General features: G+C 46.5%; 1 protein-coding gene across 1 annotated transcript in view; it reads right to left on the bottom strand.

Moving 5' to 3' along the window:
- CCDC66 (coiled-coil domain containing 66) overlaps positions 1-27,014 on the bottom strand; it is a 561,787-nt gene that overhangs the window by 76,637 nt on the left and 458,136 nt on the right. The window contains exons 16-17 of the mRNA XM_069643663.1: positions 7,832-7,869; positions 980-1,275 (exon numbers count right to left, since the gene is read on the bottom strand). Coding sequence (XP_069499764.1) covers positions 980-1,275; positions 7,832-7,869 — 334 coding nt within the window. The remainder of the gene's footprint in view (positions 1-979; positions 1,276-7,831; positions 7,870-27,014) is intronic.

Genomic DNA, 27,014 nt, shown 5'->3' with positions numbered 1-27,014 from the left:
GATGTCATTTGATGTATTTCTTTGTCAATATAGTTGTCCTCTAGGTTTTATTTGTACATTTTGGCAAAGATTCATTTAGATCAACCAAATCATTTTTTAAAAAAAAGCTGTCTGAATAAGAGTAATTTCAGTGGAAATACCTGTGTGGTAAAACACAGTATTGTTGGGTAGGGGTTTTTAAATGATGCTGCCTCCCTAGTATGGCTCGGATTTTAAATATGTATACAATAAAGAGCTCAAGTATATAATAAAGAGCTCAAGCGTATTATTTTAATGGGGGTACATATTTGTTAAACACACTTACATGCAGTCCCACTAAAGAATTCTACTGGGATCTAGTATTAGTGGTAGTTACAGCGCTGGAGGTCTACCCTTGAAGTACAACGTTGTATTTAAACATGGAAAAACTGTACTAAATGCATTGATTTTTTTGTATACAGAGGATGCACATGTTTTCTTTTGATTTCTCTGGAGAGTCAGGTTTTTATGGCTCTGGCTATGGTTGAGGAAAACAAGCCCACTGTCTCCTATGAAAAAGATATCATTTAGGGATCTGCAAAAAAGAAAATAGAATGGAGTGCTTATGAGGAATTAAGGCAATTTAATAGTGGTGGAACAGGGTCCGTTGGATGGGGAAGTCATGCTCATTGAGTTAATGATTGCTCCTCTTTAAAATCAAGTGAGATTATTTACACTAAGAGTAGGAGATATTCACAAATGTTCTTGAAATGTAAAACTAAACATTATGCACCACAACATGATAGAAAAAGGTCAGCGACACAGACTCATCAAGTGGCATTCAACAGGGGAAAATGATTAGATGGGGCGTCCAAGAATTAAACGGTGGGAGCAGTTCTGAAAATTAAATATATAAAAGTGTAACTAGGGTTTAAGATCCTCAGTTGCACTGAATTTAGGAGGAGCCTGTCATCACTAAACTAAAGTTGCATTAAAATTAAATCATAAAATGTGTTAATACCATTAATTCGTTTGTATTGTGGATCATGTGTTGAAGGTCTTGACATTGGTGCTTCAGGATCAAGGTAATATACTTCTTTTGTCCGCACAAAAGGTATAAAATGATGAGAAGAAGGTGGTCTTTCAAATTCAGATTCACTTTTTCCTGGAGACGGTTCATTCTGCTTCAACTCCGCACGGATAGGTCGATCCTTGCAACGATTTTCACTCTGTACTGGTGGATTTGAGCCATGTAAATGTCTTTGCTGTAGTTGGTTTAATTTGTTTTTGACTGCCGGGACAGGTGGGGATTCAGATCTGAGCAAAAAAGAGAAGAAACAAATGAACTGAAAAGAAATCCAGGATCAAACTTTTTTCTTGAAATGTCTAGAATATAAACATAGCTGTTACAAATGCTTTGGTATGTAGATGAGACGCCCTTACCCTCCCCATAGAATGCAGCCAGTAGTATGTTCGGGGAATACGGTTCACCTGCATTTAGCAATTTCTTGGGCCTGGCCCAAATCCTCTTCCCCCAACTGCAGAATGAGCAGGGGGTCCTGGATTATATTATTTGCCAGCCATTCAGTCTGCAAAAACACTACCAGGGGCTCCAATGCCACTACAAAGAGCATGGGGGATAACGGGCATCCCAGTTTTGTGCCCTTCTGTAACCTCCATGATTCTGATATGCGTTTGCCTGTTCGAACTCTGGCCATAGGCGCTGTGTATATAGTATTTTGACCCATCTAAGGAACCCGTCCCCCACCCCAAACCGCTGCAAGATGGCATAGAGCCAATCCCACGGCACCAAATCAAATGCCATTATTCAGCAATATTACAGCACAACAGTCTTTCCATAGTCACATCCCATCTTTCACTGCCCCGGAAGTAGTCATACCAGGGACGTAGACTGCCTAGGTTGGATGTATCAGTTTTCCAATCACTACTTTAAGCCTCTCTGCAAGGACGGCTGTGAGAATCTTACAATCCTGATTGATCCTAGATATAGGCCAATATGACATGCAATTTCCCATCGGCTTGCCTGGTTTCAGTATCGGGACAATTATGGATTCCCACATACTTGGTGGTAACCTCCCTGCATGAGTCTTCAAAGTTTTAAATCTGTTATAGAACTTGGCCGGTAGGCCATCTCCTCCCAGTGTTTTTCCCATCGGTAATGCACAAATCACCACCTGCAGTTCCTCCAATGTAAGTGGTGCTCCCAAAGCCTCTGCCTGCTACAATGTGGGCTAATCTATCTGGGACAAAGTCGCCTCTACCTCCTGCAGGTTATCTACCCCTTCCCACCTGTATAGATCTTGATAGAATCTCTGAAAACATGCCACATTCATCTACCCCGATCCAGGCTTTCTCCTTGCTGCATAGCCTTGCTTGCATTCTACCGGGTTTATCACCTTTGCTGTGTAACCTCCCAAAATTGTATTTACCTAATCGTTCCAAGCTTTCTGTGCATTACTGTGGAGAGAAGGTTGCACTCAATTGTGGCTTTCAGGGGCTATGTTTTTTCTAATTTGCGTAAACCTCGCTTCTATGTTTGATAAATCCCTTATCAACTCCTGTACTCCTCCCACCTTGGCCAGTGCTACTCCCTGCATCACGACCTTGAATGCATCCCACAGGAATGCCCCATTCCCCACACTCCGACTATTAATACAAAAGTACTCCTATGTGTTCTGCCATGTAGTCCCGGAAAGATCCATGTTGAAGGGTCTCTGCAAGGAGTTTCCATGTCGGCACTGGTGAAGGACCTAAATTCACAATCCAGTTGGCAAACAGGACAGAGTGGTGTGAAAGCGTTCCAATCTCATATGTGGTGTCCACAAATTCTCCAACCCTATCAATGCTAGTAAATAGTCATTGCACGCATCAGTCTCATGTAGGCTCGAGTAAAATGAGAATTCCACATCGTTACCATGCAGCCATATCCAAATGTCTATCAACTCCACCAACAGCCTCCCAAAAGTTCTAGCAGGAGGAGCCGGCTTTACATATCCATCATCCGATCTATCCTTGTGGGATACAATGTTCAGTTAAAGTCTCCCAGATTCACATGAGATTCACATGAGAACTCGAAAAAGAGCCAATCTAGTATATAGGGATAGAAGGATGCATCATGGTTAATGTTGATGAGTTGTACCTCTCTATTGCCCACATAACCGTCTTCCAGGACCATCCGCCCTTGGCTATCTGTTCGGACTTCCGCCATCAGAAAGGTACTGAGGGTGCCACCCAAATAAGGACCCCTGATGTGGCATAGGAGGAAAAGGTTGATTCCAAACCCCACCCACCCCCACCAACGGCCTCTCTCTGTTGTGAGGTGCAATTCCCACCTTCCTATGCAATATGTGGCAATCCTATTGTGCTTGAAATAGCTGTTCAGGGCCCTCGGATTCCAAGAGGCCACTCAACAATTCTTCCATGTGTCTTCCCCCATCCCCCTTGCTCCCTCTCCGACATCCCCCTTTCCCTGGAAACCCAGCCCACCTCTACAAGTTAACACCCTTGAGAAGCCTCCCTTCGTGCCCTCCACTGAACCTCTGCAGAATACCCCCCACCTCCAATGATACCTTAACAAGCTGTATTGTAACCTGAACATTCCACACAAAAAAATAACTTAGTGACCCCACCAACTACAGTAGGTCTTGACAGGTCGATACCACCTGGGGGTATCTATAGTTACACACAAAAAAAAGGACCCTGGGGGACCCACCAGTCAGCATCATGTTTGTCTGTTAAAGTAGAAAATCCAGTGAATCGTCCCTCCGATACGGGCTCAGAGTCCAAAAACAAACAAACAAATCTGGATCCGAACATATGCACAATGTACATGCATATCCAGCTGCACCCCCTTCGGTTCCAGTCACAGCTTCCTAGCTTCTATAATTTCTTTTCTCCATCATAGGCACCATTTTGGTAGAGTCCATCTAGAGGTTTGCCTTATCTGGGGTATCGAAGAACAGGGCTTTCCCATTATGTAGGACCTTCAACTTAGCCAGATTATAGGCCCTGTTGACGTATCCTGTCTTTCGTGCGACTAAATTGACTCCTCGTCCTCTGGACTTGTATGCTGAAGCCAGGGTAGATCACCAGTGCAGCTGATGCCCGCGTATCTCTCCTCCTTCTCCCCCCCCCCCGTCTTTAAGGTTCAGGATCTTCGCTATGACAGGTCTTGGTGGTGCACACGAGGGAGGTTGCTGCGCCAATCATCTATAGGCCCTCTCAACCGTGAATCCCTGCGTCATGTTCCCGGGACCGATATCCTGGAGCAGCATTTTCTCCACATATGTGGAGGGGTCTCTGCCTTCTGTCCCTTCCGGCAGGCCAAAAATCCTGATGTTACTCCAACTAGCTCTCCCTTCCGCATCCGTGGCAGTTTTTTCCAGCCTACACACTTTCGTCGTGAGATCCCGCACCCTTGATTTTAAGTCTTTGCCAAGGGTCGTCACCTCTTCTACTTTTTCCTCCGTCTCACTGCCGGCTCTTTGTTGTACCACTCTGCGTGCATGATAAAGAGCCTTTAGGGTTCCCCTTCCTTGACTGCCGCCCGAAAATATCAATCCGGGCATTCCCTGCTCTGCGGACGCTGCCAGCCGTCTCTCGGGCACTCACAGTCTCTTGCAGCAATCAGCCTCCAGGGGACTCCCCCACTCTGCATACATTGCAGCCACATCTCCACCCCATTGCCAAAGTCATACTGGTCTCGGACTGCCTCACACCATCTGAGGAAGTTGCGGGCTCCTCCGCTGTCTCGGGCGCCTGCATCTTTGGTGTTTCTGGGCGGTACGTGCCCCTGGTTCCTCCGGTCCGCCCAATAGCCCAGCAGGAGCAAGCTACCTCCAGTCTGACAAACTGAGCCAGTCGCGGCCAACATTTTGATTCCACGGGAATCGCCATCCGCTCTCCTTGTTCGTCCACCAGCCACCCTTATTACTGGTTTCCCAGCCTGGGAGGAAGCCAGGCAAGGTCACACCATCTGTTTGCACCAAAAAGGCGTTTTGCAAGCAAACCTATGCACGGGAAGCATATCCATTAAAGGATCCTCTGGGAGATCCATGGAAGTCCATCTTCCACACAATCGCTGCTGGTCAGATTCCCCCACGGGTCAACCATCAGCTCCAAACATTGGAAGCCAAAGGACCACCAGAGCCCAGCAAGAAGACTGTGGCAGCGACCAGCATTGTCAAAGTCAATGACCTCTGCCTTCAGGAAGCGCTATACCCGGTGTCTTTATACTCTAGACTGGTGGGACAACCAGTATGCAGCCCTACTCTGTACGAATCATATCTCAAGTGTTCGAAGGCACTGAAAATCCATATCTTTAGATGAGTGCATACTGGTCAGTTTAATTTTCATCTATATAGTATTGGATTTTGGTGTATGTTATATAAATAAATCGAATCTGTGCCTAGATGCAGTAGATTCTGCCCACACCCCGATGGAAATACCCCTTATCAAATCAGGCCAGAGATGTAGCTGTGTCTGCAACTGGCATGTATCTACATGGCACTGGGATACACAGCTGAACTAGTACTTTCCTGCCTTGTCACTGGTAACTTTGCTGCCATTCGCACTGCTCTCTTGGGAACTCGACAACCTGCTGCCAAATCTCACAATGAAGAAAGGCCTGGAGGAAAACCGAAGTTCCACAGCTTTGCTCGAGGGGCCCGCTGTCCCTATCCTGTACTGGGTCACATCTACGTTTGAACACATTTACTGTTCCTACGGGGTCCTCTTCTACTGCCGGTACAAATCTTGAAATGTATTTGTGTTTACATAATTTGTATAGCTCTTACGCCAAACCTCTGAACAGAAAGAATTAAAGTAGTACAATACAAGTGGGCAATACATTCCAGATAAATCAAAGAGGCAGAGGAAAAGTAAAATCAATTATTGGAGAAAGGAGAGAACAATGGGTTAGAAGGAAAACTGGAAGTGGGACAAAGGAGAGGCATTTTAGATAAAAACGTAAGCAACCAGCACAGCAATTATGGGTGAGGTAGTCTCAGCTGGCATGTCGGTTCTGGGGGTTCTATGATGTGTGAGGATGCTCTTTGAATAGGGGTTTTTGATCCCCTTTATGAATTGCATGTGGGTGGGTTTGTGTCTAATGTTGACAGGTATGAGATACCACAGCCTGTGGGTGGAGATCCACATCCTGCCCTCTTGTGGAGCATTACCAGCCAGCGATAGCAAATTTGTCTGCTAGGAAGAAGGGCGCATGCAAAATTATTACTTTGTAAAAGATGCAGCTGGTCTTTAGGGTGATAGTTTCTTGTAGGAGCAACCAGTGTAGTTTGAGGATTGTGGTCATAACATGGTCAAATTTGCGGAAAACTTTGCTGAGGCAGGACAATTCTCATTGCTGTCAGTATGGAGGTGGAAAGGCCAGTGAATGCACCGTTTCCACAATCCAGGTGAGAAAGCATCAGGGCCTGTGGATCTGAGGTTATTGTCTGAAACGAAGGACTCAATTGTCCATAAAATAAACAAAATGGCACCAAGCTGCATGGATTTTCTTTGCTATGTGTGTTTTAAAGGAGAGATGCTGTCGATATGGAGTCCCAGGGACTTGGCGCATAGTATCAGCAACAGAATAAAGCCATCTAGGTTCATGGAAGACAGCAATGTGTCAACGTGGTAGAGTTCTGGGTTATTGGAGAGAAGGAATTCGGTTTTTGTGGTGTTTTTTGACATATGTGCTGGACATCTAGGTTTGTATCAGGATAAGGTAGGCCTTGAGCTGGTGGATGTCTTTCATGAATGAGATTTTCAGCAAAGGTGAGGCCAGTTACCCAAGTGATTCATTTCCGGGGGCCTGGGTATACTGGCTTAGCAAGACAGTCAAAACAGTTTCTCTCTCATTCCAATTGTCATAAATAAATTCCTAACTTAAAAAGTAGGTCCCTTACACCAGGGCATTTGCAGAAAGCCAGAGTCTGGAGTTTTCTCTAGTCGCCTAGGGCCTGGTAGTCTACCCTCTGAAAATCTGAAGAACTCAGAACTTTCTAAATTTCCTTTGACTTATGTTTATGTAGCACACATTAAGACTTGAGAGGCAGTTTCTATTAATGGCTGTAACCACCAGTCATCCATCTAATTTACGATCTTTCACCGCTCGCATTACACATCCGCCCATGTGGCGACATGGTATTTGTTTCATAAGTCCCCATTCTATGACATGCTAAACTCAGCCAGATTAGTAAAGATCAGATGTAATACTTTTCTTCAGAATCCTGCATGTAACAGACTAAACTCTGAAAATGACAGGTACGGACTTCTAAAGCATTGTTCTCCTGTGTTGGAGGTTTCTAACCATTTCAAGCCTTGTGATTTTCACTCTAACCCCTTTTTTGAACCATTTTAGGTATACCACTATATATATACACACATACACACCTTTGTCTAAATGTGTAAAATATGAAAGTGGTAGGTGACCAGTTTTGGCATTACTAAACTCGTGATGCACAAATGTTTTATGGCGTTTACCCTTTAGTAGTGTACTGAACCGGATGCAAATCGGTGTTCATAAATCGTATATTGTGGTGTACATTGTAGACCACTGTCCCTAAACACTTTGCAATTGTTAACTGTACTTCACACTAGCCTACTACCTCCAGAGTCTAAGCCTAACTGCTCAGTTAAGTTGCCATTGGGCGTTTAAACAAAGACTTAAGTGTATCTGGTTTCAGCCTAAAGTGTCTTCTCAGAACCCATTATCAGAGTACATGCTGAAAAAACCCTTTGAACACCTTTTGAGAAATATGGTGACCTAATGTATTGCAAGTACATGTTTTTTGTGATGCCTTTAAGAATTGCAGTGCAAACAAATGTATAAAATATGTATACCTACCTTTTGACAATGTGTTCTCTCTTTGAGTTAGGTGCATCCTAAAATGAAATAAAAAATATTTAACTAACACACTATTGAACAGAGCACTCCAATTTAATATTCAAAAAAGATAAAATGTCACCACTCAGAGGATGCTCAAGTTCCTGGTGACCAATGGTGCACACTTAAAAAAGACAGTAACTACTAGTAAATAGAGATTTTGTCAATATTCTTTATTTGCACAAATCCCTAAACATTCTCTTAACTGAGCTTTATGGGTTAGTAGTAATGTGGCAAACATTAAAGGAGCCATTGACGGCAGATGGATCTGCATGGAAATGTCAACACCCACTCAGCGATGGCTTCACAACAATGAGTGCTTTTAAATATGATGGGTAATCAATCTATATTAATCTAATGTATTGACAATAACAATCGAATAGGGCATGTTTCAGAGCTCATTCAATCAATGATTTTAGTGATGCCAGATGTATGAGCTTACAACCAACAACAAATAACACCACACACAATCTGGTACTTTGTTTTGGGATTTCGCACATCTCTCTCAACTGTCTTGGCGTGCTTCCGCAGCCGTCCTTGCACGGATCTCTGGTGGTTCTGCATTGCTACAAAATTGTCCCTTTTGGGTCATCTGACACCTGATTCAGGCCCCCTGCCAAATTGTCTCCCTAAGGGAGGTGCTCTACCGTTGTTTCTACTGTTTCAATAGCATTTTCTAGGCCACTTAGTTCTGAACCGTTTACGTCTGTGTTCAACCGGCGCTTTCCAAGCAAGTATCTTGTTTCCACTCTCACTTTCCCCCCTTTGCAGTGCCCTGGTCCATAACTATTGTTTCGGCTAGTGTCCATTTCTTCAAGTCGGCCCACCATGCCTCTATGTCCGGGCCTGTACTAGAATTCCATGCCATTGCTATGCAACGCTTTCCTAGAATGGTCATTAAGTCTTTCATTTTTGCTATGTACGTCCTCTGCTTACCACCTCTTGGGAACAGACCCAGCAGGTAAAATTCCGGCGTCCACTCTTGCATATGGATTCCCGCCTCCGCTGCTTTTGCTTTAATGTTATCCCAGAACTTCATTATCACCAGGCAGGCCCAGAATATGTGCAGCATGTCTGCGTCCTCCGCTGCACACCGTGAACAGCTTTGGGTTTCCTTGTCCCCTGTGGTGGACATTCGCCTGAGGGTGAGATATGCTCTGTGCGTGAGATACAGCTGCACATTCCTAGATACTTCCTTCATGTGGCGTAGGGCTCTGCACCATTCCTGATCGGTGAAGGTCTTCTGGTGTTCCCCTTCCCATCTTCCCTGTGTCTGGAGTACTTGCGCATTGTTATTTTTCAAGAGCTGTTCGTAGAGTCTGGAGACCGTATGCCCCCCTTCTGAAACATCGTACAACGCGTCTAGCACCCTCTCGGTTTCCTCGCCTTTGGATAATTCCGGCCATCTCTTTTTGATTGTCCGAACCATACTGTTCTACAGTATGAATTGGCCTTTGTCTATGTCATACTCATCCATCAGGGTTTGGAAATCCACCCATTGTCCATTTTTCCACAGTTCACCAATCTGGGCTAGCCCCTTACTTTCCCAATGTCTCAGATATGTCGCAGGGTCTGGGCTCGGGCGCCAGACAATCCTGCAAGGGGAGTCTGCGTGGAGCAGGGGTCTCCGATCAGTCAGGCTTTCCATGCCTTCTTCCATAGGGTCAGGCCCAGTTGACCATGGTGGGGAGGGCTCTGGTCAGGGACTTGTCCATCCATAATGCTTCTCTCAGATAGTACTGCTGCAGCGCGGGTTGGAACAGCAGTGAGTCTATGGTTGGGTCATCACCCAGCCATCTGATTACAAATTGCAGCTGTCCTGCCTGATAATATTGTTCGAAGTCCGGTAGTCTGATCCCTCCCGCTTCATAGACTCTTTGTAGAGGGTTTAGGGCTATTCTGTTCCTCCCCCCTCCCCACAGGAATTCCTGTGTCAATGTATTTAACTGTTTGAAGAATGTCCCAGGTATGTCGTGAGGTATGTTTGTAAAGTAATATAACAGGCGGGGCAGTACCGTCATTTTCAACAGAGCGGCCCTTCCCTTCAGTCCTAATGGGAGAGTCTTCCAGAACTTCATGGCTTTCTCTATTTTGTCTAGGGCTGCTTGTATGTTAGCCTTGTGCGTCTGTGGGCTCGTGGTATACATCTGTCCCCAGATAATGGCGCCCATGTGAGACCTATGTCCGGCAATTGGCCTGAGGTGATTTGCCTTAGGTCAGCTAGGAGGAACAGGGAAGATTTTCCTCTGTTAATGGAGATTCCCAACAGTTTAGCAAATGCATCTATGGCTTCTAGCAGATCTGGTAAATGCACACGTGGGTTTGACCAATAGGTGCACGTCGTCCACTTATAGCGAGACCTGGTTGGTGTATGATGCCATCTATTACTATCCCGGTTTCCTTGTACTATGCCCTTAGGAAGGCTGCCAGTGATTCTAAGGCCAATATGTATAGCATCGGGGATAGTGGGCATCCCTGCTTTGTGCCACTGTATATCCTCCAAGCCTCCAAAATATGTCTGCCTGTCTTCACCCTTGCCCTGGGGGTCTTTAAATAGCAGCTTGATCCAACAAAGGAATCTCTCCCCTGTCCCAAAGTGGGCCAGTGCGCACAACAGCCAGTTCCAGTTCACAGAATCAAAGGCTTTCACCCAGTCTATGATCCGTTTGATCTACTACGTGGTGTAACCTTCGCAAGTTCCATGTGGTATTCCGCCCTGGGACATAGCCTGTTTGGTCCAAGTGCACCAGCATGGGTAAGACTCGTTTGAGTCGGCTAGCAAGAGTCGCTGTCAGGATTTTGGAATCCTGATTAATCAGGGAAATCGGTCTATAGAAGCCACAGTCTAGCTGTGATTTACCTGGTTTTAGGCTGGGTATTATTACAGATTCCAACATGCTGTCTGGTAACTGACCTCTCTCATATGCTTCTTCATATATCTCCAACAGCTTTGGTGCTAAGATGCTTTTGTATTTCTTATAAAATTCACTGGGTAACCCGTCGGGTCCCAGGGACTTGCCGGTCGGGAGACTATTGTGGCTGTCAATTCAACTACTGTAAAGGGGGCCTCTAGCATCGGTGCCTGCTCCTCAATTAGTTTGGGAAGACTGATTTCGGCCAGGGCGTCAGCAATATCCGAGGCTTTCCACCACATGGTTTGAGGAGTACAAGCTCTCATAGAATTGAGAATAATTTAATTCCTTCTTGGGTCCTCACCTCCTCCCAGTCTCGCCATTTATTGTGTTAATCGGCCCATTTTTCCCCTCCTGTTTAGTTAACCAGGCTAGGAGCCTGCTGGGTGTATCCCCTTCCGCATATAGTCTCTGTATATACTTCCCGTAATCTAGTTTCCTCAGCTTCTCCAGATGGTAATACACTTTAGACTCTGTGATGCAAGTGTCGCCGGCTCCTCTCCAGTTGTGCCCGCCTGTGTTTTAGCTCTTTCTATTTCACATTCTACTTCCCAAAGTTCTGCCAGGACACTCCCTTTGAGTCCCCACCACCTTCACAATAGCCGGTCCCCTGACCACTACTTTAAAGGCACCCCAAACTGTCCCAGTACTGTCTACACTACCCGTATTATGTTCAAAATAATAGTCTATTGTGTCTTGTAGGCAGGGCTCCAGATAAGGTGAGTACCAGGCCTTTTTACGCATGCAAATCTTGTAAATACGCCAGCTTTATTATTTTCCTGGGTACATTTACACACAGGTTTAGAAGATAGTGCAGTGCAAAGGTCAGGTTACTTGACAGAAACCAGAAAGCTTCTTTTGATTTGTATCTACATGGATGTAATTGCAAGCCACCTCTGAAACAGAATGTATTTCTCTGAAGCCTTTCAAAAAAATAAACTGCACACCGATAAAAGGAATGGTTTCTTTCCATTCAGCGTCAGAAGCACTGGGCATGATTTCCTAGAATTTTAGGATTGTATAATTAATAAGATGGAAAACTAAGTTGCAATTGAGAATTATTATTTTTTTTTTTTAAACAATTTATGCTTTTTTTGCAGTGAAAGCAAACCAGTATTGCACAATTGTATTTTTCAGAGTTCCGATGCTGTGTGCATAATCATGCAGAGGCAGATAATTTTTACACTTCTAATTCAATTTACAGTCAGTTAGATACAATACTATAAATGGTCAGTGGAGCAGAGGCTTTGCTCAAGGGTGAGTAATTGTCATTACACTAATCACAGGTGTTCTAGCCTCTCAAATCTTCAAGACTACAAATAAAACATCCAAAACCTGACTCTCAAGAAAGTGCAAGCGCTTTTAAAAAACAAACAAATGAAAATGACATTGCTAATTGAAATAGAAACTCAGCAAAACCTGTCCCTGTGATAATCCAGATAGGTATTTATCTTTATGTAGCGCTTCATAAATGGTTCGTCATACATCTAGGTACTGTGATCATTATACCTCAGTCGGTACTCCGTTAACCAACCTCTGAAGGATGTTAGCCAATAAGATAGCTCAGCCGGTTGAGCACTCATTGCTGCAATCTCTGCGTGATCTGTGGGTTCGAATCCCGGCAAGTCCAACTCAGCCTTTCATCCTTTCAAGGTCGATAAAGGAGTACCGACTTTGGTTTGGTGGTAATTGTGATAAATAAGTTCTATGTACATCGCTTTGCCAAAAGAGCTATATAAATAACCATTATTCTATATTCAACACTACGGCTATTATTCTCTTACAGGAGACAATGTTCATTAAACAAATGTCTGTTAATGGATACTTTGCCATCTCCAGTCCTGCAACAAAGTATCGACTGGGTCATCCAATAGGAGGTTTAGCAATCTTGGTCAATCATAAGATCAATGCCAATTCTGTGGTCCGTTATTCATCAAGCAATATTCTTGCTATTGATATAGAATTGAATGTTGGAAATAAGGAGACATTGTTGGCGATTAATATATATTTCAACCAACAAACATAATTTGGATGAGGCTGTGAACACCCTTGACTCAATTCTTGAAAACTCAGTGTTATGCAATAAGTATGAGGGTCTCATTGTTGGAGGGGACTTTAATGCAAATTGTATTGGGATTTTTTTTGACATTCCTACCCACAAAGGTTTAAACTACCAAAAAAAAAATCTATATCGATGGGGCTACGATGGAAGGAATACTTCCTTCCTTGGAATATGAAGTTTGCTAGATTTTCACATGACACTCTTCAATATACAAAGCATAGGGAGAAATCTGTCTCTACAAATCGATTTTTTTGTGATATCTGACAAAATACTGAAACTGTGTTCTCCTAGTATCTCTAGGGCAGGGGTGCACAACTGATTTTGACAGAGGGCCGAAAGTACCTTACATGATTGCTATAGTGGGCTGAAAAGTAAATGTGGGTGTGGCGGTAGGGGTTCACTCTTGGAGTGCAACACTATGCCCCATGGCTCCCACCCCTCAACCAAAAACTATGCCCCATGGCCCCCACCCCTCAACCAAACACCATGGCCCCATCCCCCAACCAAACACTATGCCCCATGCCACCAAGCAAGCACCATGTATACATACTCGTACAGACCCCAACTCCCCCACCCCTGCATACAAACTAACAATAATACACCATGCACCCATACAGACCCGAACCCCCACACCCCCAACTCAGCACACAAACTCACAAGCATACACCATGCACCCATACAGACCCATACCCCCGACTCAGCACACAAACTCACAAGCATACACCAATACACTATGCATCCATACAGACCCAAACCCCCACCCCCAACTCACCAAACAAACTCACAAGCATGCACCCATACAGACCTGGACCCCCCCAGCCCACATCTCAAAATACACTGAATGCGCGCACACAACAACAACAAACATTCAGGCAGACCGACCCCCCCCTACAATCCCCCCGCCAGCATCTCAACATACACTGAACGTGCACACAACAAACATTCAGGCAGACCCGACACTCACCCCAGCCCTGCATCTCAACATACACTGAACTTGCATACAAACACATTCAGGCAGACCGAACACACCCCCCCCACACCCGCATCTCAACAAACAAGCAGCACAAAGATCCGACACACACAAACATCCCCCCCTCCCAAATAAAATCGGTACTTACCGGACGACGTACTGCAAGGCAGGCTAGCTGGAACGCTGGTGAGGTCCGGTACTACGGCTGGCGTGGCAAGGCTGAAATGCCTTCCGGCATCAAGCCTTACTGGCCATGCCAGCCGTAGTGCTGGCCCTCTATTGGTGCAGCACACACGCACTACGTGGCTCGTAGGAGCTACGTGGTTCGTGTGCCCTGAGCCAATGAGGGCCAGTGTTTTGTCCGGCCCGGAAGACAACATAGACTTGTCCTAATGGAGGGCGGCCGATGCTGCTTGCGGGCCGCCCTCCATTAGCAAAGTGTAACGCTTACCTCAAACTCTGCGGGAGCACTTCTCTGGAAAATCAGGTTGTACTATTCTTAGTGTGCGTTGTAAATCTATGCAGTCAGATTATCTAAGAAAAAACATTCAGCAATCCTCAATATGCTTGTCAAATGCACCAATTCAGAAATTACTTCAACTCTCTAGGGTCTTTACCTTTTATTATTTGCTAGCGAGCTCTCCATCCTGCTTCTGCGCAGGAGCGCTTGTTCTGAAGAATGGAGATGAAATGTATTTTTCTGAAGGGAGTAAGGACCACTAGTGTGCGTGATATGAGAGAGAGAGCTATTGAGGAAGGCAAGGAGATAAAAACTATCCCTGACAAGAATAGCACAATTGGAGCTGTTACATTAACAATAGAACGTGCAAGACAAGGAACTCCTAACCTTCCTAAACCAAAAATGAGGAACGCCTATATGTGCGTGAGAACACGTGACCAAACAATGTCAACTGCTGAGAAAATGTGTCCCCACTAAAATAGGAGTACCTAACACAGCGACTCTGTAAATCTTAAAACTCACCCAACTCAATATTATATTTATATATATAATTATACAACTTGCCACTATTGTGATTCCCCTCTGGACATTAACAACCAAGGCGACTACACCTTTACACTCTCAACAATGTGCTTGCCTTTTTTACATGAAACACTAGCTTCGTGCGGAATGGGCGGAATGCTAACTAGAGGGAGACAACTTCCAACAACTAACTAATAAGACCCCAGTTAGTTCCACTGACTGGAATGAATGTAGCATCCAATATATGATAACTCAAACCTTTGTCACGGGGCTGCAGTTCCCTACAGTGTGTGTAAAAGGCTGACTGACTGGGGAACAACTCCTTACAGCTGACACGAAAACAAGGTTCTTCAGCTGACTGGGAAATGCACGCTGCACCATCTAGTGATAGCCAAACAAGTGCGCACAATAAACATTAACAGCCAATACTTGCGATAATGTAGGTTGACAAGACAACGAACTTCAAACAGCTGACGGAGGTTCAACGAGAATATTCCGCTGACAGGAATGAGCGCAGCAATAGAGCCACGGCAGACGTGAAGGCAACTGCCGATAATGCTGACTGAAAAACGAACACTATGGAATACTGTGGTAATGACTGGGAAGTTACAAGGCTAACTTCAGAGGGAACAATGAATAACTACGGTGAAGGAAATTTCAAGAATGGGCTGAGGAAAACTGACTGGAACAGGCACCGCGGTAAGCGTACACTGCAAAGCAGTCGACGCGGAGCAGGAGCAGGGAGGGGCTTATATGTGCAGCGAGCGTGAAGCACTAGACCATCACCATCACTTCCCATAGCACCACTAGGCCGCCATTTTAGGTAATGAGGAAGGGTCTTCTGCCATATAGCCTAGACATGGTTTTTTCCTTGTTACAGACCAAGCATGATAAGCCGTGGTGCACAAATTCTTAGAGGCTAATCTAGGGGCAGGACCCATGCTCATGACAGAAAGTGTTTGTTGCTGGTGGGACGGACAAAACGGCATGGCGGGCCACAACTGGCCCACGGGCGGTATGTTGTGCACCCATGCTCTAGGGACTTGGGTTACAGTCATCATTGTCTCATCTCAATTACAATAGAAGTATCCTGGGTGCAGCTTGCTACTGTTCCGGAATTGGCTCTGGCAGAAATAGAGCATCTGCCGTGCACTATTCATTGGAACAAATCCCTATGTCTAAAACTGGTTGAAAGTCTGAGCATGGTTTCATATGTTTCAAGTGTCTGCTATACTTGCCAGGGTTATTTTTTTTGGAAAGATTTAATAATGCAATTATACGTGATAGACTGTTGTGTCTATCCAAAACATATTAAAATAAGCAGAAGACTCATCAATTTGACTCACACATTGCTGCCCTTAAGAAACAAAGGCATAGAGATTTGAGACATTTAGCTTCTCAAAAGACATCCATTGATAAATATCGGGCTAATAAAAAGAAAATTGTACGGATGTACAACAATGAATGCAGAAGACATCGATATTTTATGCATCTTATTGATAATCAAAGAAATAATGAAGTATTTATGCAAACATAACACAAAATCTATTTGGCAAATGTTCAAAGATTCTGGCCCCAGCTTAACTGAGTTGGCTCCACCCAAGGTTATCTCTGCTAACACTTGGTCTTTGTTCATTTTGGACATTTTTCAGCTCCCCAGTCACTTTTCTTCTCTACAGTTTCCCATAAAGAAGCTACACACTCTACCTCAATTCACCTGGTCAATTGATGACATCACTTGGGCTATAGGTAAACTAAATTTTTCGATGGCATCAGGTCCAGATGGCATTCCTGCATGTGCCCTGAAGACTGATCCAAACTTCTGTGCTGCAATTCTGTTCTTAAAATTTGAAGATATTTTCAACACAGGTCTCATTCCACACTCATGGCACATTGCCTTAATTGTGCCTATATATAAAAAGGGTAATCCTGCAGAACCTGGAAATTACAGGCCAATTGCTCTTATAGACTGCTCTGAACTCGGAGACAATATCGAGTCCCTCACCTCTAAATTCTCATTATCCTCCAACACCACCATCACCATCAACCTAGTCTCCCGCCCACCAGGCCCTATGTCAGACTTCCATGAAAACCTTACACACCTCCTAGACGAAAACTTAAAAACAACCACCAAAACCATCCTCATAAGCGATCTCAACTTGGGATTCAATGACCAGAAGGATAGACCATCCACAGCCTTAGCTCAAGAACTAGGCTTTGATCAAAAAAATCAATTCACCTACGCACTGCAAAGGAGGCACACTTGACTGGGTAGCGGACCACAACTGTGGCATCGATATCAGCTCCATCACACCCACCCCATGGTCGGACCACTCACTTATTCACTTCTTCATCCCCACCCTCGCAAGCACAGCGAAAAAACCTAACCCAACACCACCAGCCATGGCCAGAAGCGCCAGGAACCTTACTAAAGAAAGGATCATACTGTACCCAGACACACTCACTAACAACCTCCCAGGCCCTAGACCCAGCAGTACTTGCGGACATCTACAAATCCATTATCAGCACTGCTATAGACATCGCCCCTCTCCAAAAGAAACAATCCCAAAATATCAAACACTCCAACACTTGGTTCTCATCAAAACTAAAAGAACTAGGCACCAAAAAACGCAAAGCATTGAACTCCTGGAAAATGCTCTCCTAGCGCGTCCTCATTATCCTCTTATAAATCCTGGCCACCCAAAACAAAAAAGCCATCGTTACAGCTAAGTCTACATCGTACGACGACAGAATCTCCAATGCTAGCTCAGAATCTAAAGAGCTCTTCGCCATATTCAAGGAACTATCTACACCAGCCACCAAGTCTCAAGAGATTGTTAAAGATCAAGCATGGTGCCACACCATACAGTTCGCCCTCCTAAACGAAATTGAGCTCCTTAATAAAAAAATTCTAGCCCTCCACAAAAACCTCACTCAGTACATCCTATCAGCCTCCCACGCTGAAAAAGTGTCTAAAGTCAAAGAAAAAAAAACACACCACACCATTCAAATTTAGAGAAGTCTCTTAATTAGAGATAATTGAAATTGTGAACAAAATCAAGCCTAACTGCAAAGGCGATGCCTGCCCCGCCAAATTAGTCAAAGACTGTGCACACTTACACCGTTTCTCAAATCATTCATAAATGCCTCCTTCAATGCTAACTCAGTCCCAGATAGCTTAAAAGAAGCCTGGGTGTGCCAAACTTCTCAAAAAACCAATCCTAGATCCTGAAAATGCCAACAACTATAGACCCATCACCACCGTCTCCTTCTTGCTTAAGATCCTGTACAAGGTGGCCTACACACAAATCCAGCACTACCTGGAAGAAAACCACATTTTGTCAAACCTACTCGATCTCAAAATACAACTCAATGATATCATGGACAAAGGCAAACCAGCACTCCTGCTCCTGCTGGACCTATCCGCTGCCTTTGGTCTGGTTAACCATGACATCCTAGGCACACAACTAAAAAACGAAGCCCACTTCTCTCTGCAAGCCATCTCTTGGGTCACATCCACATCCTTCCTCGAGGGTCGACTCATGAAAGTCTTCTCAGACTCTGCATGCGCCTACCACCATCCACTGTGGAGTCCCACGAGGCTCCTGCACTGCCCCCACACTATACAATATGTTCACCCTCCCACTCTTCAATGACCTGGATCGTCGAGACATAGTCTACACCAAATATGCCGACGATACTCATGTTCTACTCCCCCTCACAGGCATCTATGAACAAGACGCCTCGGCACTAACTAAGATCTACACAGCCATTCAAACCTGGATGGCAGCCAATGGCCTCTGCCTAAACGGCAACAAAACAGAGATCCTTCTAGTTGGCACCAAAGAAACCTTAAACAAACTCCCACTGCAATACAAAACCTTTAACATTGACAACTCCACCATTAGTCTCCTCTGCTGTAATAACCCTACGAGTATACCTCGACTCAACTCTGTCCATGTCACGGCAAGTCAATGCCATAGCGTCTTCCACTGCGCTTACCACTAAGATAATTAATGCTGTGAAACCTTTCCTCTCCACAAAAAACTGCCAGTCAATAGCCAGAGCCACAGTAGGCACCAAGTTGGACTACTGCAATGACCTCTTCCTGGGCACTTCGACAAAAAAACGTTTAAAAAATGGAAGTCACCCAGAACAATGCCTTAAGAGCAGCCCAGAGTATTCCAAAAAGGGAACACATCTCCCATGTCAGAAAAGAGGCCCATTGGTTACCAATAAAAGAACGTATCCTTTTCAAATCCATGGCCATCACAGATGCCTCTCCTCTGATGCCCCGCCCTATCCATCCGAAAGGATAACCCGCATCGCGTCCGCCAGACCAACCAGATCCCACTTGTCTAACCAAACCTATGTACCCACCTTCAAAAGAAGCAAAGCCGGGGGGTCCAGCTTCCAGCACCTAGCACCAAAAAGCTGGAACGCTCTGCCTACGGCACCAAGGAACGAAAAATCATACCTAGCTTTCGGCAAACTGCTAAATACCACTCTTCAACTAACTCCTCTCCATAATCCTCATAATGAGTGTATGTGACGACAACTGTCTGTAACAACCGTACACACTGGTTATATGTAACAACTGTTTGTATCGATTGTATTCAATGACCACACGCAACTACTGTATGTAACCCACTCAAACTACCTACCTGCTGTAAAGTATGCACTCTTGAATTACATGTACTAAGTGAGCTTACCTAATCAGTGCCACGATGCCCCCGGGCAGATATGCGCTATACAAATCCAAATAAATAAATGGCATGATCAGATGCAACTTACCACTCCTGGAAAAAGCAATAGACTCCATCATCTTATCGTCAGAGAGGAACTCCAGAATAGGGGCTAGCTTGTACCACAGCTCCCTGTGGTATCTGGCTAGGATCGCCAGTGTGTTGACCATCTTGATTGTGGATGTTGCAGTGTAAATCGCCTTCCTTCCCATGTCGTCCAGCTTCTTCCCCTCACTGTCAGGAGGGACCCAAGATGACTAGGACGGGTTAGCCGACCGTTTCCTCGCGGCCGCTGATCCCACCAAATCCAGCGATGGTTGCGACCTCAGGCACTTGGGTGTGCATTCCGGCACCCGGTACTTCTTATCCAGTCAATCCAGTTTGGCTGTAGCTGTGAAAGGGTTCTTAAAGAGGGGCAGGCCCTCATCCTACACGTAGTCCAGAAGGAGCACTGCCATGATGGTCTTCCTCCTGGACCCACGCCTCTGGTACAAGAAATCCTCCTTCCTGGTTTCTTCGGGCACAAGCTGAAAAAACTCAGAGGCTCTGGCGATCATGGAATGGAATTACCCCACCTCGTCCAGTGGGGACGCCCTAGGTGGAGCATCCAAATGCGTTGACTCGCCGCCCGTGGCAACTATATCGTCTTCTGTGGTCGTGTCCGTCCCAGTACTGGTGTCAGGGTCTGCTGGGGGGCTGATGTGGAGGCTGAAATGGGGGCGACTGATTATGCTTCCTCTTCTTAGTCTGAGGCTCTACGGGGGCCTGTGGGACCACAGGAACCGGGCCCGGTGGCATCCTCTTCTGATCTCTGACAGCAAGGTGTGAAAGGTTGACAGAATGTTCAGAGACACATCCCTCAGCTGAGCTGCCGGGATTGGAAAACTAGGCCCAGCGCCATCGTCTCCCTCTTCCACATCCTGGTGGACTGTGTGCAAGGACTCCTGGTCCTCGTCTGTGGACGAGACCTCCATGGCTTCTGCCATGGCCTGGGAGGGCTTCTTTTCTCTACCCTGTGGGGCTTGAACTGCGGCCTGAGTTGGTGGACTCAAACTTGCAGTTCTTGCTCTTGTCTTGGGCCCCCACGGATGAGGTGCCCTCAAAGGACTTAGAAGACCGCTCCTCGGACTGGCCGGTCCTGGGTGAGGCATGAACCTGCTCGGGGCACAGGGCAGAGGCCTTACCGTTCAGCCACACTGCCAGTCTACTGTCCCTGTCCTTCATAGTCTTCTTGGAGAACCCCAGGCAAATCTCACACTCCACCTCCTTATGGCTCTGGTGCAGGCAGTAGAGGCATTGAAGGTGCTGGTCTTCCACAAACATATTCCGCAGCCCACACTTGGTGCAGGGCTTGAAGAGTGACCTCCACTCCCCCATCATGGTCGGAGGGCTTGAAGTAGGCCAGATGGCCTTCTAGAAACAAAATTCATTGACAATGGGTCCCCGCCGTCGGCAGATTGAGAAAAGAGCACTCTGTCTTTTGGAACAAAAATAGAACCGTTTTCTGTCAGAAACACAAAAATGTAGAAGTAGCTTGCAGAACAAACTCGAGGACTCCCAACACTGAAGCGCACAGTAAAAATCGGAAGATGTTCTGCCAGAGGAGGGGCGTAGTGAGAGGGCTGTCATTGGATGGGGCAGTATGACCCAGTGGACAGTGATTGGTTTAAAGGAGAAATACAGTTAATAAGGGAATGTGAAACTTTTTTCTTTTACCAAGGAATCCCAGCCTGACAGGGAATATTCATGAGCATGTGAATCCATGCCAGACCCCTTGCTGGAGAAGACTGCCTTTTTCAGGCCGTCAAACCCACACATATATCTATATCTATATATCTATATATCTATATATCTATATATCTATATATCTATATATGACAATGCATTACTTACCGTAAAAGCATTTCTGATGGTTGTATCTGCTTAGATTCACATGCTGTGCATAGGTCCGACATCCAGTGGTCACTGCAGAGTATTGCATTTTGTTTTTCGTAGTCGAAAAGGGGACGTCGACAAGGCGTGTCTGTAACACTATCCCTATAGTGAAGTGCATTGTACCCACAAAGCCTCACGCGTCGAGCTCCCTCTGTTTGTATTTTTTCTGCCCTGAGGGAGCCTTCTATACGTGAGTGAGTACAGAAAAGAGAGATGTAGAAAGATGTCTATGTTCCTTCCATCCGAGCGGGGAGGAAGGGTGGGCGCATGTGAATCTAAGCAGATACAACCATCAGAAATGCTTTTACGGTAAGTAATGCATTGTCTTCTGATGTTTGTTAATTTGCTTAGAATCACATGCTGTGCATAGACTAGTGAGCAGTACCCGGAGTCGGCGGTGGGTTATGAGAAGGAACAGTAGAGAAAAGATGTCTTAATACTGCCTGTCCCACCTGGGAGTGAGATCTAGAGTGTGCATCTAGACAGAAGTGTTTTGTAAAGGTGTGCACAGAACTCCAGGTAGCCGCTTTGCAGATGGACTCGAGGGGAACATTTGCAATGAATGCTATGGATGCCCCAGTGCCTCGAGTAGAATGTGCTCTTGGCTTGAAGGGTAGTTCTCTCTTAGCAAGAGTGTAACAGAGAGTGATGCATTGAACAATCCATCTAGATATAGTGGACTTTGAGACTGCATCGCCTTCTCTTCCTGCTGCCACCGAGACAAAGAACCGATTAGTCTTTCTCAGTGGCCTGGTTCTTTCCATGTAGAACATGACAGCTCTGCGTACATCCAGTGTATGCAGACTTTTTTCTCCGAAGTTGGAAGGGTTTTGAAAGAAAGTTGGTAGTTCTATTGATTGGTTTACATGGAATTTCGAAATGAATTTTGGTGCAAACCTTGGGTGTATGCGTAGAACCACCTTATCTTTGTGAACTGTTACGAAGGGGTCTAGAACAGAAAGAGCCTGTAGTTCACTTACTCTCCTGATGGAGGTGGTAGCTATTAGAAAAGCAGTCTTAAGAGTGAGGTCCTTAAGAGTTGCCTTGTGCATGGGTTCAAATGGCGAGCCCATGAGTCTGGTAAGTACCACATTTAAGTCCCATCCGGTAGCTGGGTTAGCTATCGGAGGGTGTATTCTCTTTACCCCCTCCATGAAGGCCTTGATAACTGGGATCTTCCATCAGGACACTAAGTTGGGAAGTGGTGTATGCAGAAAGTGCCGCCAGGTGGACTTTAATGGAATTGAACACTAGACCTGAATCCAATAAATGGGGCAAGTACAGAACAATATGTGTGGGAGAGCAGTCAACCGGGTTGATGCTCTTTCCTCTACACCAGATGACAAATCTTCTCCACTTGCTAGAATAGCAGTGGCGAGTATTAGGTTTTCTGGCTTCCCTGAGGATGTCCATACATCTCTGCGGGAGTTGTAGATGTCCAAATTCTATGATCTCAGGAGCCAGGCTGCTAAGTTCATGGTCTGAGGGCATGGATGCAGTGTCCTGCCCTTGTCCTGTGACAGCATGTTGTGTGGGCAGGGAAGTTTCACTGGGGGAGATAGAGACATCTCCATCAAGTGAGCGAACCATGGCTGCCGGGCCCACATCGGGGCCACTAGTATCATGGTAACTTGTTCCTGGTGCATCTTGTGCACAACTTTCCCTGACCATTGAATCAACAGATCGTTCCCCTTGGACTGGTTCTGGGGGTACCTGGAGGCGTAACTTTGGCATTGTGAGTTCTCCAGAGTTGCGAACAGGTCTATTTCGTGGAATCCCCATTGCGTGAAGACGTCTAAGACAATGTCTTTGTGCAATTGCCATTCGTACTCTTCGGGCAGGGGGAAGTCTCTGCTGAGTTCGTCTGCTAGCAGATTGAGTTCCCCTGGTACGTGTTGTGACAGTAGGAACATGTGTCTGAGAGCCCATTTCCATATATTCTGGGACAGCTTGGACAGTCCTGGAGAGTGGGTGCCCACCTGCTTGTTGATGTAGTACATGGCTGTGGTGCTGTCTGTAAGGACCATCACTGTCGTCCCTTGTAGGTGTTCTTGGGAGGCTTTTAGTGCTTTGAACACCGCCAGTAGCTCCAGTAGGTTTATGTGCTTGGATGCTATGCTCGGAGTCCACACTCCGTGAGCAGTGTGATGGGATAGGTGAGCCCCCCATCCTGTGAGGGATGCGTCCGTGGTTAGAGTGGCCTCCACCGCGGGTGTGGCAAAAGGTTTCCCTATTATCAGGTTTTCCTTTGTCCACCACCGTAGCGAGAGAACCAAGGCCTGCGAGACCACCACTAGATCGTCCCATTGTCCGCTGGCCTGACACCACTGGCTGTTGAGCCACTCTTGCATTGGGCGCAGGCGCGCGTGAGGTACCAAATAAATACACAACGCCATAATTCCTAGCAAGCGCATTGCTTTGCGCACCGTCACCTCTCGACCTGCCACATATTGGGGGATCTGAAACAGCATGTTTTGGACCCTCTCGGAGGAGAAGACGAGGCCGTCCTTTGTTCGAATTAGAGCCCCTAGGAATTGTTTGACTTGGGTGGGGTCTAAGCTGGACTTCTTCTCGTTGATGGAGAAGCCCAGCTGGAACAAAAGGTCTACAGTCTTTTGGGTGTTTGAGAAGCATGTCTCGTAAGAGTCCCCTGTTATGAGCCAGTCGTCGAGGTAAGGGTATACTGGGATGGATAACCTGCGCAGGTGGGCCGCTGACACTGCCAGTACCTTCGTGAATACCCTTGGAGCTGATGCTATGCCGAAGGGTAGCACTCTGAACTGGTAGTGTTTGCCCTCTATCATGAACCTGAGGTATTTTCTGTGCGCTGGCAACATTAAAATATGAAAGTATGCATCTTTCATGTCCAGTGTCGCCATGTAATCTCCCTGTGATAGCAGTGGGATCACCTCCTGTAAGGTCACCATACTAAACTTTTGGGGTTTGACAAACTTGTTCGCTGGGCGCAGATCTAATACAGGGCGCATGGTTAGATCCTTTTTGGGTACAAGGAAGTACACTGAATAAATACCTTCCGTTACCCGAGATAGAGGCATGACCTCTATGGCTCCTTTTTCCAGCAGTTGGTCCACTTCTTGGAGAAGGATGGCAAGGTGTTCTGGTGTCATGCGGCGTCCCCTCGGGGGTCTGTATGTTGGGGAACTGTTGAACTCTATACAGTAGCTGCGGGCTATGGTGGAAAGCACCCAGCGGTCTGATGTTATTCCCTCCCATGCTGGAAGAAAGGATGTTAACCGGCCCCCGACCGGCGTTGCATGGGAGGGGACACTTCACTTGGTGGTGTTGGTGGCTTGGGAGCCTCTGGGGGTGGAACCCCGGCCTCTCCCTTTGCCACGGCGTTGGACCCCTCTGATTGTACTGGCCACTATTTCCTTGGTAGTTGCTGGCAGAATACTGTTGTTGGTGGTTTTGTTGCTGGCGTTGGCCACGAAAAAAGCACGTATTACCAAATCCCCGCCTGTGAGGGGGTTTTGAAATTTGGTCTAAGGTCTTTATTGTGTCAAATTCTTTCTTCGTGTTCTCCAGCGCATCATCAACTGCTTTCCCAAAGAGGTTGGACTCCTCTATGGGCTTATTAATAAGGGACGCGTGTGTTTCGGCCTTAAACCCGGAATTGCGAAGCCAGACGTGACGCTTCAGCAAAATTCCTTGTACCAAAGTGCGGCCAGCCGTTTCTGCTGCATCGAGGGTATTCTTGACGATGCTTTGGTTGACCAGAGAGCCCTCGCTAACTGTAGCCAGCAAACGAGTTCTTAGGGGTTCGGGAGCTTCTTCAATGTCCTGTTTAAGCTTTTCCCATTGAGCATCAGCGTAGCTTGCCAATAGTGTGTTATTATTGGCAATTCTGGTAGAAGCATAAAGCTTCTTCCCCTCTTTATCTGGGGGTGCCTCGCTGGTAGATAGTAGGACTCCGGCCCTTTTCCTGGTGTTGGTCACGACCAGGGAGTCCGGGATTGAGTAACCCTTAATATATAATGGGTCTGTTTGAGAGAGAGAGAACAGTTTCTCAATCCTCGGATTGACCCCTCTCACCAGTGCAGGAGTGGACAGAGAAGGGGTAATACGTCTCTTAATTGAGGCGAGGATGTGGATAGTTTGGCTAGTGGGGGGTTTTTCTTTGATAATCCTCTCCACAAAATCGGTGTCTGGGGTGACCTCTCCAGTTTCAAGTTCAAAATGTGCTGCTGCCTTCTTCAGCAGTGCATTGAAGGTGGGTTGATCATCAACAGGTGAAGGGTTCCTGACTGGTGTAGTTTCAGTAGACCTGATGGCTATACTGCTACTGCCTGTGTCTGTAGACCTAGCCGGTGACTGCCAGCGATTTGGGTCGCCCTCGCCTGTGTCCTCTTGGAATCCCTCCTCACCTAGGTTAGTGTCCTCGTGAAAACCTTCCTCTTCTTGTTGGTCTTCAACATAGGTGAACTCATCTTCCTCCTGGAAGAGGGTGTCTTCCTCAGTGAGGTCGTAAGAGTATATGTCCTCCTGTATGGGGTTATAAAACTTCTGGTATTTAGCCCTTGGACTCTCCAGGGGTGCCTCCCTTGGTCTTCTGGGATGGACATGAACCGGTCTAGTTTATCCATACAGGTCTGGAACCTTTCAAAGGTCCACTGAGGTCGGCCAGGACGGTCTGGGAATGAAAAAGGAGTTTCTTCCTCCTGTAGTTGTCTGGTTCTGTCCCATAACGTCGAAGAAAGTGAGCCTTCACCTTCTGAGTAGCCTTCAGCTATGCGCGCGAGGCTTTCGGCGATCATTCTCTCTTCCGAGGGATCGGTCGCCGTCGCGCTATGTAACGTCGAGTCCTTGCTCGTCGAGTCCTTGCTGGCAACGTGAGTGCTCTTACGATGCGCGTCGCCGGAGGTTTTGGTGTTAGCGCCCTTATTTTTAGAATGCCCAGTCGCCTGTCGCGGAGGAGGTGGCGGGGAGGGCTGACGACCCTTACAGTCGGCGGAAGACGCCGGTGGGCCCGGCGCCCCGTTGGCGCTATGGCTGCCTTCGTCTTCGACGAATGCGTGCCGGGGGTATGTGCTTTGGTGTTTTTCCGTGTGCGTCCTTGTCGCCGGGGTGTTCATCCCCAAAAACTGGGCGTGAGCCGGGCTTGTCGGGGTCAGGGACGGACGACGAGGAGCGTGAAAGCTCCTTTGAGAGGTCTACAACCTCCGTTACGGGGGCCGTGTAGTCACTGTCCTCATCACATTCGGCGGCGGCGGGCGAGGTGTCAGGCCTAGACATGGCGTAGGCCGCCCACCTTTTGACCCTGCGGTCTTTTAGAGTTTTGGGCTTTAGTAATTTACAGGCTGCACAGCCATCCTCCTGGTGATCGAGGGGTAAGCAACGGTTGCACCGTTTGTGCTTATCCTTCCAGGTATATTTACCCTTGCAAAGCGGGCAAAACCTAAATGGCGTCCTCTCCATAGCTGAGGGCAAGAAGTGTGACTACGACCTCGAAAGAGAGGGAGGGGAAAGAGAAAGGCATTCTTAAAGAGAAAGAAAGACCACACAACCCCACTCTCCCTA

This window comes from Ambystoma mexicanum, chromosome 2p (genome assembly GCF_040938575.1).
Source record: "Ambystoma mexicanum isolate Mex_15411 chromosome 2p, UKY_AmexF1_1, whole genome shotgun sequence".
NCBI classification, from domain to species: Eukaryota; Metazoa; Chordata; class Amphibia; order Caudata; family Ambystomatidae; genus Ambystoma; species Ambystoma mexicanum.
This window is presented reverse-complemented; position numbering and strand designations above follow the sequence as displayed.